This window comes from Hyla sarda, chromosome 8 (genome assembly GCF_029499605.1).
Source record: "Hyla sarda isolate aHylSar1 chromosome 8, aHylSar1.hap1, whole genome shotgun sequence".
In the NCBI taxonomy this organism is placed as follows: domain Eukaryota; kingdom Metazoa; phylum Chordata; class Amphibia; order Anura; family Hylidae; genus Hyla; species Hyla sarda.
The window spans coordinates 209,686,637-209,699,872 of NC_079196.1; the positions used below are offsets into that span (position 1 = coordinate 209,686,637).

The window sequence follows — 13,236 nt, forward strand, 5'->3', positions numbered from 1 at the left end:
TAAAAAAAACTAAATAAATAAATAAAAAGTTTTCCACCGGAGTACCCCTTTAATATATCGCTGTTAATACTTTTTATACATTAAGTTGCGACCTTCATTACCGCCATAGTAATACATATTTATCTGATTATCAGTCCTAACGCTCTGTGCTCATTTAAGAAGTCTGGATCAAGGAGTTAAGACAATTTTTCCCAACCAGAGTGCCTCCAGCTGTTGCAAGACTACAACTCCCAGCATGCCCAGTCACCCTCTGAGGCGTATTTTGCTCAATAGTCGCAGATTTTGCTCAACTACAAACGCATCATATAAGTACGGCATATGGAAACGCATGAACGTGCGAAAATGGTTGTTACAATAAAGTTTATGAAGAAGAAAAAAAAATTTGAATGGAGGTCACATGTTTCCTGTCTAGAGTGGAGCTCCAGTCTGCAGCCAGACACTTTTCCTTCATTCTGATGTGCTCAACACTTCCGCGTTTCCCAAGATGTCAGCGCCCGGTGGTCATGTGTGTGTGTCTGACTGTGTATGACAGCAACGGTTTAGTAGTCGTAAGTAAGTGTCAGTAAATAGTAGATGTGTTATTATGGGCTGTACAGGTGTACACTGTGTTATGTTGTCTTTTCAATGGTGTCAGTTTTATCTGCGGACCCCCAGATGTTGCAAAACTACAACCCCCAGCATGCCCAGACAGCCGTTGGCTGTCTGGGCATGCTGGGAGTTGTAGTTTTGCAATGCAGTGCTGTTTCACAGACTCTATCCCCTTAAGGACCTGGGATTTTTCCGTTTTTGCACTTTCGTTTTTTCCTCCTTACCTTTAAAAAATCATAATTCTTTCAATTTTGCACCTACAAAATCCATATGAAGGCTTATTTTTTGTGCCACCAATTCTACTTTGTAATGACGTCAGTCATTTTACACAAGAATCTACGAAAAAATGGAAATAAAAATCATTGTGTGACAAAATTTAAGAAAAAACGCCATTTTGTAACTTCTGGGGGCTTCCGTTTCTACGTAGTACATTTTTCAGTAAAAATTACACCTTATCATTATTCTGTAGGTCCATACGGTTAAAATGATCCCCTACTTATATAGGTTTGATTTTGTCGCACTTCTGAAAAAAATCATAACTACATTCAGGAAAATTTATACGTTTAAAATTGTCATCTTCTGACCCCTATAACTTTTTTATTTTTCCGTGTATGGGCCGGTATGAGGGCTCATTTTTTGCGCAGTGATCTGAAGTTTTTAGCGGTACCATTTTTGTATTGATCGCTTTTTATTAATTTTTTCATTATATAAAAAGTGACATAAAATACGCTATTTTGAACTTTGACCGTGCGGTTAAATGAATTATATATTTTTATAATTCGGACATTTCCGCACGCGGCGATACCGCATTTGTTTAATTTTATTTTTATTTACACTGTTTTGTTATTGTTTGTTTTTTATGGAAAAAGGGGGGTGATTCAAACTTTTCTTAGGGAAGGGGTTAAATGATCTTTAACTTTTTTTTTCACTTTTTTTTTTTGCAGTGTTATAGCTCCCATAGGGACCTATAACACTGCACACACTGATCTTTTACATTGATCAATGGTTTCTCATAGGAAACCATTGATCAATGATTCTGCCGCTTGACTGCTCATGCCTGGATCTCAGGCACTGAGCAGTCATTCAGCGATCGGACACCAGGAGGCAGGTAAGGAGACCCTCCTGCTGTCCTACAGCTGTTCGGGATGCTGTGATTTTACTGCGGCGATCACGAACAGCCCCCCTGAGCTAACCGGCATTAGTTTAGCTTCACTTTAGACGCGGCGATCAACTTTGAACGCCACGTCTAAAGGGTTAATAGCGCGCAGCACCGCAATCAGTGTCGCGTGCTATTAGCCACGGGTCCCGGCCGTTGTTAGAGGCCAGGCCCGACCCGCTATTATAGAACGGGAACGGACTCATGACGTGCCGGTACGTCATGGGTCCTTAAAGGGGGTAGTCCAGTGGTGAAAAACTTATCCCCTATTCTAAGGATAGGGGATAAGTTTGAGATCGCGGGGGGGTCCGACCGCTGGGGCCCCCTGCGATCTCTCTGTACGGGGCCGCGGCTCTCCGCCGAGATAGCGGGTGTCGACCCCCGCACGAGGCGGCGGCCGACACGCCCCCTCAATACATCTCTATGGCAGAGCCGGAGATTGCCGAAGGCAGCGCTTCGGCTCTGCCATAGAGTTGTATTGAGGGGGCGTGTCGGCCGCCGCCTCGTGCGGAGGTCGACACGCCCCCTTCCAGCGGGCTGTCGGGGCTCCGTACAGGAGATCGCAGGGGGCCCCAGCGGTCGGACCCCCTGCGATCTGCAACTTATCCCCTATCCTTAGGATAGGGGATAAGTTGCTCACCACTGAATCACCACTGGACTACTCCTTTAAGAGGCTAAACACTGTAGTGTTCGGCCGTCCACCTGCGCATGCGTGCTTCCACTTACAGACAGAAGCAATCAATGGTAGATCCTGTTCATCGTGCTTCTGCTCAAAGCGCTGCCCTTGCCCACCTGGAGCTAAACGCACCTATAGGGGAGGCAGTGTATAGGGTGCGGTAATCCCTGACCTATAGACTGCCCTCCCAGAAGCTCATAAGTACTGGAAGGATTAAGATTTTTTTAATAGAAGTAATTTACAAATCTGTTTAACTTTCTGGAGCCAGTTGATATATATAAAAAAGTTTTTTCCTGGAATACCCCTTTAAAACTCACAAGGTCCCAACCAACTGTCAGGATCCTGATAGACTCTGATTGTATAAAGACTGTTCCTGTTTGATTGTGCATAAAACCTGCAGTAAACGTTCCGACAGTTTTCTGAAACCTCCGGTTGTGGACAATCATGTATTTTACCTCCCTATCGCTCTTTGGATGGGTGGTGATAGGACCAGCATATACAGAGGAGCCCTCACCCTGGCGTCACGACAGTTAAGGGTTAAACCAGCACCCTTTCATCACTGCACAGCTACACCCCATATGCCCTACACCCCATATGCCGACACCCCCACAAGCTTACCGCAATTATAAACTACACAAACTTTACAGCCCCTGTAGCATAGTCAAATAAAAAAGATTCCTGGAATACCCCTTTAGTAAGAACCTTTGCAGTAGATTCCTGCAGTAGGTAGGTAATCCCCCCTATTAGGTTGAAGCCCCCAGTATGTGGATAGGGAATGCCCCCAATCTGTAGAAACACCCAGTAGGTAGAAAGGAAAGTCCCCCTATTATGTAGAATCCCCTATTAGGTAGGTAGGGAATCTCCCGCCAACCCCCCCCCCCCCCCCCAGTGGGGACAGGGACCAATTTGAGTGTACAGTGCCACAGAATCTGTATGCTCCATATAAAAAACAAATGATATACAGAGTGGGGACGGGTTGTACGGAGGACCAGCTGAGACCGCGGAAGTGGTGGGGTAGAGGGAGATGACGTAACGCCAGCCACAGCTCCGCAGCCCCTTCTTTCTCATGATATCATATCCTGGACATATGCCGTCACTTTATGAGACCCTTAGAAGGGGTTATCCAACATTTTGCAAAAATTAAAGGGGTATTCCAGGCAAAAACATTTTATCCCCTATCCAAAGGATAAGATGTCTGATGGTGGGGGAGGGGCTGCTGCTGGGACCCCCTGCGATCTCCCTGCAGCACCCGCATTCTATGCAGGAGCTGCATCTCCAGTTTTGGAAACCTCCGGGTTTCCGGGACTGGGGACGTGACGTCACACCACGCCCCTTCCATTCATGTCTATGGGAGGGGGCGTGACGACCATCACGGCCCCTCCCATGGACACGAATGGAGGGCGCGTGGCGTCACGTCCCCAGTCCGGGAAACACAGAGGTTTCCGAAACTGGAAACGCAGCTCCCGCATAGAATGCGGGTGCTGCAGGGAGATCACGGGGGGTCACAGCAGCAGCCCCCCCCCCCCCCAACCATCAGACATCTTATCCCCTATCCTTTGAATAGGGGGATAAAGTGTTTTTTGCCCGAAATAACCCTTTAATATCCTGCTTTGGTGCACAAAACCCCAAAACATAAAAAATAAAAACTATACTCACCTAGCCCAGATCCCATGCAGCTCCATCCGGTCCCATGGTCTTCTTCTTCTTCTTGCTTCTGAGATAAGCGCTAGGGGTAGGACCTGTGGAGTAAATACTGGCTGAAGCTGTGTCCATTCTCGGCCAGAGATTGGCTTAGCCGGCAGGTTAAGTAGGAAGAAGACTGAAGATCAGGGGGACCAGGGGTGGGTAAGTACATTTTTATTTTTTCAAATTTTTTTTTTTTATATTTTTTTTTTAACCTCAGCAGGATATGCATTTTTTTTGTGAAATAATCCCTTTAGGCTCTTAGTTTTTACCAATAAATCCCACCGTAATATATAGGTGACCCCACCGAGCGGGCCACTGCCAACAACACTGTGCCCTACTGCATAGTGCCCAATATTACAATACACATGTGGTGGGTGGGGTTGTGTGTGCCATTTGCTGAACAAGTGCTATTACAAGGTGGGAGGGCAGTACGGAGCAGGACCAACCCCCCCCCCCCCCCCCCCCCCCTATGACATCTATTTGTCCTGATAAGGAATATATAAAGGGGTTGTTTTGATGAGACGATGATGTAGATGTTTCTGTCTGTGTTCATGTACGTTTTGGCTCACACTAACCTACGTTGTGTTTTATTCTAGTCCCAGCATGGACTTTCTGTGGCTTTTCATCCTCTATGTGTTTTTCCTCGTTCTTTGTGTTTCTGTTTTCTGCTTCTTGTCTGGGAGATCCTCGGGCAGGCTGCACGGCGTCCTCCATAGAGCAGAACAGGTGAGACACCTCTTCTTCCAGGCTGTCCTGGACTACCTAGACCAGTGGTCCCTAAACTGTGGACCTCCAGCTGTTGCAAAACTACAACTCCCAGCATGCCCGGACAGCCAACGGCTGTCCGGGCATGCTGGGAGTTGTAGTTTTGCAACAGCTGGAGGTCCACAATTTGAAGACCACTGTTCTAGACTATAAAACTTTTGTGTAAGGTCCCATTGCTCCATATTCACATATTGTACATTGCAGGCCCTTTCCCTCGTGTTACCATCATGGCTCCAGAGAGGCATCAGCAGCTGCTTCCATACCAGGTATGTAACAACTTTATCCTAAAATCTCAAATTTACACTTTAGGACTAGAACTACTTTTTTCAAAAATAATTCTAGTAAAAGGGGTGGTCCGATTTCAAGCGGCGGCAGGGCAGATATTAGATTGTAATGTAAGTCAATGGCGTAGCGTGGGTTGGCACCACCCGAGGCTAATCAAAGTATTGTGGGTAAGGGGATTGGGTGGTGGTGGGTGCCCCCAGTTGGTACAAATAATAACCCCCATTAGGTAGAGGCTCCCAGTAGATTGACAATTCGCACTCTATTAGGTAGGTTCCTGCAGTAGGTAGGCAATCCCACCTATTGGTATAAGCCCCTGGTAGGTAGGTAGAGAATCCCCCTATTAGGTAGAAGACCTTAGTAGGTAGGTAGGTAGGGAATACTTCCTATTAGGCAGAAGCCCCAATAGATAGGGAATGTCCCCTAATAGGTATAAGCCCTCAGTATTTAGGTAGGGAATCCCCCCAATTAGATTGAATCCCCCAGTAGAAAATCTCCCCTATTAGATAAAATTCCCCAGTAGGGAATCCCCCTGTTAGGTAGAATCCCCCAATGGGTAGGCAATTCCTGCTCCCTTTTAGATAGAAGCCCCCCCCCCCCCCCCCAGTAGGTAGGGGATCTCCTATTAGGTAGAATCCCCAAGTAATTAGGTAGAGAATCCTCCCCATTAGATAAAATCCCCACTATTAAGTAGAAGCCCCCAGTAGGAAGGTAGGTAATCCCCCTATTAGGTAGGTAGGTAATCTCCCTATTAGGTAGATGACCTCAGAAGTTAGGTAGGGAGTACACCCGATTAGGCAGAAGCCCCCGGTTTTTAGGTAGGGAATCCCACCAATTAGAAATAATCCCCCCTATTAGGTAGAATCCCCCAATAGGTAGGTAATTCCCCCTCCCTTTTAGGTAGAAGCCCCCTAGTAGATAGGGGATCTCCCTATTAGGTAGAATTCCCAAGTAGTTAGTTAGGGAATCCTCCCTAATAGATAAAATCCCCACTATAAGGTAGGTAATCCCCCCCTCCCCCCCATTCTTTTAACATAGAACACCCCAGTGGTTAGGGGATCTACCTATTAGGTAGAAGCCTTGAGTGAGTAGTTAGTTAGGGAATACTCCTGTATTAGGTAGGAGCTCCTAGTAGGTAGGTAGGTAATTTCTCCTATTAGGTAAAAGCCCCTAGTAGTTACGTAGGGAATCCCGTTATAGATAGAAACCTTCAGTATGTTGGTCATTTATTTGCCACCCCTCACGTGTACAATGTGCACAATGAAATGATCAGGTAGAATCACATATTGGGAAGGTGGGGAATCCCATCTGGTAGGTAGGTAATTCCTCCTCCATTATTCCTGCTCCTGCAGTACAGGGGCAGGAAGTCTTTTTTTTTTCTCGCCGGACTCCCTGCTCCTGTACAATACTGAGATATGGAACTACAAATCCTTCAGGCCATAAGGACATACTTGGAGTCTCCAAACAGCTGGAAAGCCATAGGATGCATATATATATCTATATATATACAGTATATATAATCACATAGATGCATATATATATATATATATGTGTGTATATAATTTTTTTTATTTTTCCATTCTATTGTCTCACGTCTCTGGTTTCAGGAGTCACGCTTTTGTCTTGTTGCACCTGGTCCTGGATACGCTGGTGTTTGCGGAGTACACCGGGGAGGTTCTCCACTACATTCTGGAACTGGAGCTGAACTGGGCGCTGGTTTACCTGCCGTATATCCTGATAACACTGAACCTGTACTTCTTCTACAAATGCTGCAGGACAGACCCGGGTAAGAGAACAAAGCAGAGACTGGGCGCTCCCACCCGCTTCAGTAATCTGACACAGGGTCGGCTCTGCCTATAGGCAAAATAGGCCGCTGCCTAGAGCGAACTCTTGATGGGGGCGCTGTTCTGCCCACGACAATAACGTTAGCCAACATCTGAAGCACCCGCCAACCAGCAAAACCCCTGATTAATTACCTGAGGAGGAGAGGAGGTTTGTTACAGTGTGTCACCCCAGTAGTAAGATGATTACACAAGGAGGAGGTGTGTTACAGTGTGTCACCACAGTAATAAGGTAATTACATAAGGAGGGGGTTTGTTACAGTGTGTCACCCCATTAGTAAGGAGAATACATGAGGAGGGGGTTTGTTACAGTGTGTCACCCTTGTAGTAAGGAGATTACATGAGGAGGAGTTTTGTTACAGTGTGTCACCACAGTAATAAGGTAATTACATAAGGAGGGGGGTTGTTACAGTGTGTCACCCCAGTAGTAAGGAGATTACATGAGGATGAGGTTTGTTACAGTGTGTCACCCCAGTAGTAAGGAGATTATATGAGGAGGGTTATATGAGGAGGGGGTTTGTTACAGTGTGTCACCCCAGAAATAAGGTGATTACATGAGGGGGAGGTTTGTTACAGTGTGTCACTCCAGTAGTAAGGAGATTACACAAGGAGGAGGTTTGTTACAGTGTGTCACCCCAGTAATAAGATAATTACATAAGGAGGGGGTTTGTTATGGTGTGTCACCCCAGTAGTAAGGTAATTACATGAGGAGGAGGTTTGTTACAGTGTGTCACCCCAGTAGTAAGGAGATTACATGAGGATGAGGTTTGTTACAGTGTGTCATCCCCGTAGTAAGGAGATTACATGAGGAGGGGGTTTGTTACAGTGTGTCACCCCAGAAATAAGGTGATTACATGAGGAGGAGGTTTGTTACAGTGTGTCACTCCAGTAGTAAGGAGATTACATGAGGAGGAGGTTTGTTACAGTGTGTCACCCCAGTAGTAAGGAGATTACATGAGGAGGAGGTTTGTTACAGTGTGTCACCCCAGTAGTAAGGTGATTACATAGGGAGAGGGTTTGTTATGGTGTGTCACCCCAGTAGTAAGGTAATTACATGAGGAGGAGGTTTGTTACAGTGTGTCACCCCAGTAGTAAGGAGATTACATGAGGATGAGGTTTGTTACAGTGTGTCACCTCCGTAGTAAGGAGATTACATGAGGAGGGGGTTTGTTACAGTGTGTCACCCCAGAAATAAGGTGATTACATGAGGAGGAGGAGGTTTGTTACAGTGTGTCACTCCAGTAGTAAGGAGATTACATGAGGAGGAGGTTTGTTACAGTGTGTCACCCCAGTAGTAAGGAGATTACATGAGGAGGAGGTTTGTTACAGTGTGTCACCCCAGTAGTAAGGTGATTACATGAGGAGGAGGTTTGTTACAGAGTGTCGACCCAGTAGTAAGGATATTACATGATGAGGGGGTTTGTTGCAGTGTGTCACCCTAGTAGTAAGGTGATTACATGAGCAGGGGGTTTGTTACAGTGTGTCACCCCAGTAGTAAGGTGATTACATGAGGAGGAGGTTTGTTACAGTGTGTCACCCCAGTAGTAAGGAGATTACGTCAGGAGGAGGTTTGTTACAGTGTGTCACCCCAGTAGTAAGGAGATTACATGAGGAGGGGGTTTGTTACAGTGTGTCACCCCAGAAATAAGGTGATTACATGAGGAGGAGGTTTGTTACAGTGTGTCACTCCAGTAGTAAGGAGATTACATGAGGAGGAGGTTTGTTACAGTGTGTCACTCCAGTAGTAAGGAGATTACATGAGGAGGAGGTTTGTTACAGTGTGTCACCCCAGTAGTAAGGAGATTACATGAGGAGGGGGTTTGTTACAGTGTGTCACCCCAGAAATAAGGTGATTACATGAGGAGGAGGTTTGTTACAGTGTGTCACTTCAGTAGTAAGGAGATTACATGAGGAGGAGGTTTGTTACAGTGTGTCACTCCAGTAGTAAGGAGATTACATGAGGAGGAGGTTTGTTACAGTGTGTCACCCCAGTAGTAAGGAGATTACATGAGGAGGAGGTTTGTTATAGTGTGTCACCCCAGTAGTAAGGAGATTACATGAGGAGGAGGTTTGTTACAGTGTGTCACCCCAGTAGTAAGGAGATTACATGAGGAGGAGGTTTGTTACAGTGTGTCACCCCAGTAGTAAGGTGATTACAGGAGGAGGTTTGTTACTACTGGGGTGACACTGTAAGGTGATTACATGAGAAGAAGGTTTGTTACAGTGTGTCACCCCAGTAGTAAGGAGATTACATGAGGAGGAGGTTTGTTACAGTGTGTCACCCCAGTAGTAAGGAGATTACGTCAGGAGGAGGTTTGTTACAGTGTGTCACCCCAGTAGTAAGGAGATTACATGAGGAGGGGGTTTGTTACAGTGTGTCACCCCAGTAGTACAGTGATTACATGAGAAGAAGGTCTGTTACAGTGTGTCACCCAAGTAGTAAGGAGATTACGTCAGGAGGAGGTTTGTTACAGTGTGTCACCCCAGTAGTAAGGAGATTACATGAGGAGGAGGTTTGTTACAGTGTCACACCAGTAGTAAGGAGATCACTTGAGGATGGGGTTTGTTACAGTGTGTCACCCCAGTAGTAAGGTGGGGCGTGTCAAAGGGTGGAGCCAATAGGCGGGGTACCGTCAAGGGGTGGCAGAATGAGCTTTTGCCTATGGTGACAAAAATTCTAGCACTAGGCCTGTCTAATCAGTACCGTAAAAGACTAATCTTTATCCGGCATTACTGGGACCTGATTATTATATGTTCTGGAGCAGTGGACTCCAAACTGTAGACCTCTAGCTGTTGCAAAACTACAACCCCCAGCATGTCCGGGCATGCTGGGAGTTGTAGTTTTGCAACAGATGGATGCACCCTGATTGGGAAACATTGTTCAAGGGGAAAGGGGTGGGGGGATGATCTGTGTGCAACAGCTATAGTCTTCTATAGCTTCCCCCATGTGCGCAGTGCAGCCACTTATGTAGAGAAAAAGTTGCCCAGTTGCCCATAGCAACCAATCAGATCTCTCCTTCCATTTTGCAGAGGCCTATTTAAAAATGAAAGAAGCGATCTGATTGGTTGCTAAGGGCAACTGCTCTGCTTTTCCTCTACACAGGATTGGATAAATCTCCCCCTTTCTGTGTATTCCAGGAAGAGTCACCAAACAGAATGAATCGCTTTGTCTCGGGGTGTACGAGTACGACGAGGTTATGTTTTTCCGAAGCAACAAGTGTCCAACGTGTCACCTGATGAAACCGGCGCGATCCAAGCATTGCGGTGAGAAGTCAGAATTTACAAAGAAGAGGTTTTATTTTGTAGCATTTATTTATTCTTTTTTTTTTTGAGTTGTCCATGAATAGGAATGGGGGGGGGGGGACCAAAAAAAAAAACATGGCTTCTTTCAAGAACAGCGCCACACCTGTTCATGGGTTCCCTCTGGTATTGCAGATTGAAGGGAATTAATATTGGTGAGTTGCAATACCACACACAACCTGAGGACAGGGGTGGAGCTATTTTTTGAAGAAAGTTAACCATGTGTTTCTAATTCCAGACAATACTTTAAATTTAGTATCTAACCATTTGACAAACATTGGAGTGGTCTCATGACGTCAGGCCCTCAGTGATCAGCTGCAGTGGGCACTATAGGAGAAGTGTAGTATAAGAGGCACCCATTCAGTTAACTGCTGACCATATAATAAAACAGTAGTTTCCAACTGGTGGGCCGAGCAGTCCGGTGGGGAACATGGCATATCATTGCCACAGGGGTCCTAGCAGTGAGGCCTCCAGGGGCTCCCGGCCTCTAGTGATGCTGTCTGTGGACACTAGAGGCCGCAAATGTCACTTCTTCTAGGATGTGCACAACGAACGACATCATCATGCACAATCCGTAGGTAGGGAAGCTCTCGGACAACCTCTAATAGCCGCAGGAAGAAGCTGAAGATGTTTGTTTATTGCCCCTGTGGGAGGAGTCATACCTACAGGGGGGTAAACTACCTACAGGGGGTCCTACATCCAGTAGGGGAAAACAGCATACAAGAGGTGTCCTCCATTCAAGGGGATGGGGGCAAGCTGCCTACATGGGGCAAACTACATACACGAGGTGTCTTCCATACAGGGGGCAAACTGCATATAAGGGGGTGGGAGGGAGTGTCCTCCATACATGGGGCAAACTACCTACATGGGGTCCTACATCCGGGGGCAAACTGTCTACATGAGGCAAACTACATGCAGGAGGTGTCTTCCATACAGGGGGAAAACTGCATATAAGGGGGTGGGGGGGGGGGGGGGAGTGTCCTCCATACATGGGGCAAACTACCTACATGAGGTCCTACATCCGGGGGCAAACTGCATACAGGAGGTGTCCTCCATATAAGGCGCATTCTACCTACATGGGGGCAAACTGCATATAGGAGGTGTCTTCTATACAGGGGGGGGGACATACTGCATACAAGAAGTGTCTTCCATACAAGGTGCAAACTACAGTGGTCCCTCAACATATGATATTAATTGGTTCCAGGAGAACCATCATATGTTGAAACCATCATATGTCGAGTACATATGTCTATGTAAAAATGGTAATTGGTTCTGTGGCCTCGGAACCATTGTATGTTGAATACATATCTCTATGGGAAACTGCTAATTGGTTCTGGGACGACCATTGTATGTGGAGTGTTTAACAAACCAGGGTGCCTCAAGCTGTTGCACAACTCCAACTCCCAGCATGCATGTAATGTACAGCCATTGACTGTCTGGGCATGCTGGGAGTTATAGTTTTGCAACAGCTGGAGGCACACTGATAGGGAAACATTGATGTATGGGGTGTATAGTGTGTATATGTATTGTATGTGATGTGTGACATCGCATACAGTACTGTACAGTTCTTTAAATACCTTCAGGGGGGACAGAATGTCCTCCATTACCATCCTGCCGACTACAGCTCTATAGGAAAGGAAGGGGAGGGCAGCCAGCAGCTCATTGGATGCCTGCAGCAAGATGCTGCAGGCTATTGGCTATGGCTGCACTGGGGGGCGGGGCTTACATGGAGCTCACAGTGGAAGCCTGTATGAGTTAGCAGGACAGCATGTGAGTAACAGGAGGCAGAACGGGGCACACGGGCACATTAAACAACTATCTGTCAGATGCTGAAGTTGTCAGCGCTGTCACATAGCTGTTTGTACGATGGACCCGACACACAGCAGCATCATATGTCAATGCTGCCTTCAACATACGATGGGCTCTGAGAGGCCATCATATGTTGAAATGATCATATGTCGGGGCCATCGTAAGTCGGGGGGTCACTGTACCTACCGGGGTTGGGTCCTCCATACAGGGAGAAAATTGCTTACAGGGGAGGGTCCTCCATACACGGGGCAAGCTACCTATAGGAAGAGGGGGGGGGGAGGGTCCTCCATACACGGGGCAGGCTACCTATAGGAAGAGGAGGGGGGGGGTCCTACATACAGGGGGGCAAACTACCTGCATGCTAAGAGCTGGAGACCCACAGATTGGGAAACATGCGAGAGCCACCACTAGTTCTTTGCTGTTCCCAGTACATCCAACATGTTTTGTATTACTATAACTCCGAATATAGCCCAAAACCCTCTCTACCTCTTGATCAGAGTTGCCCTTTAACCTGTTACATTACAGAGTTGCCCCATGACGTCTCCGTCCATGTCACCAGCCGTGTCCTTATCTGCCTCCTTCAGGTGTCTGCGGGAGCTGCATCCAACGCTTCGACCATCACTGTGTTTGGGTGAATAACTGCATCGGAGCCCGGAATATCCGATTCTTCCTCCTGTACCTGCTGAGTCTGACTCTCACAGCCGCCTCCTTAGCTGCTGTCATTACGGTGTTCCTCCTGCAGGTGGTGCTGCTCTCACATATGATGGCCGCGGCCTATGTGGACAGCGGGGGACACGAAGAGATCGCCAGCTTAGTTTATGTTATACAGGTGGGTGTGTAATGCTGAAATAACCTTGTCCGGAAATAAGATTTATAGAGTGTCAACTTACACGGGTGCTTATAGGTGAAGGGGGCCGGCGACAAGAAACCAAACACAGGGCGGCCTTACTATGACCTCTATCAATCCACTGTACTCGTGTATCTCTGGGGCGCCCATAGAGAATGCATTTAGCGTGTGCCAACCTTGCACTCCATGGTCAGCCCCGTACAGGAGATCCCGGGGACTCCCTGAGATCGAACCTCACGCGATCAGACACTTAGGAGGAGAGTTATCAAAACCTGTTGCCCTTAGC

At 46.9% G+C, this 13,236-nt stretch overlaps 1 protein-coding gene across 2 annotated transcripts in view; it reads left to right on the forward strand.

Annotated features, from left to right (window-relative positions):
- The first annotated feature begins 445 nt into the window (after positions 1-445).
- Positions 446-13,236, forward strand: part of ZDHHC4 (zinc finger DHHC-type palmitoyltransferase 4) — a 14,943-nt gene continuing 2,152 nt past the window's right edge. The window contains exons 1-6 of one of the 2 annotated variants that reach the window (XM_056534192.1): positions 446-552; positions 4,703-4,832; positions 5,076-5,137; positions 6,761-6,939; positions 10,133-10,258; positions 12,688-12,932. In XM_056534192.1, the coding sequence (XP_056390167.1) occupies positions 4,710-4,832; positions 5,076-5,137; positions 6,761-6,939; positions 10,133-10,258; positions 12,688-12,932 (735 nt within the window). In that variant the 5' untranslated portion in view covers positions 446-552; positions 4,703-4,709. The remainder of the gene's footprint in view (positions 553-4,702; positions 4,833-5,075; positions 5,138-6,760; positions 6,940-10,132; positions 10,259-12,687; positions 12,933-13,236) is intronic. The other variant, XM_056534194.1, reaches the window with a different exon arrangement.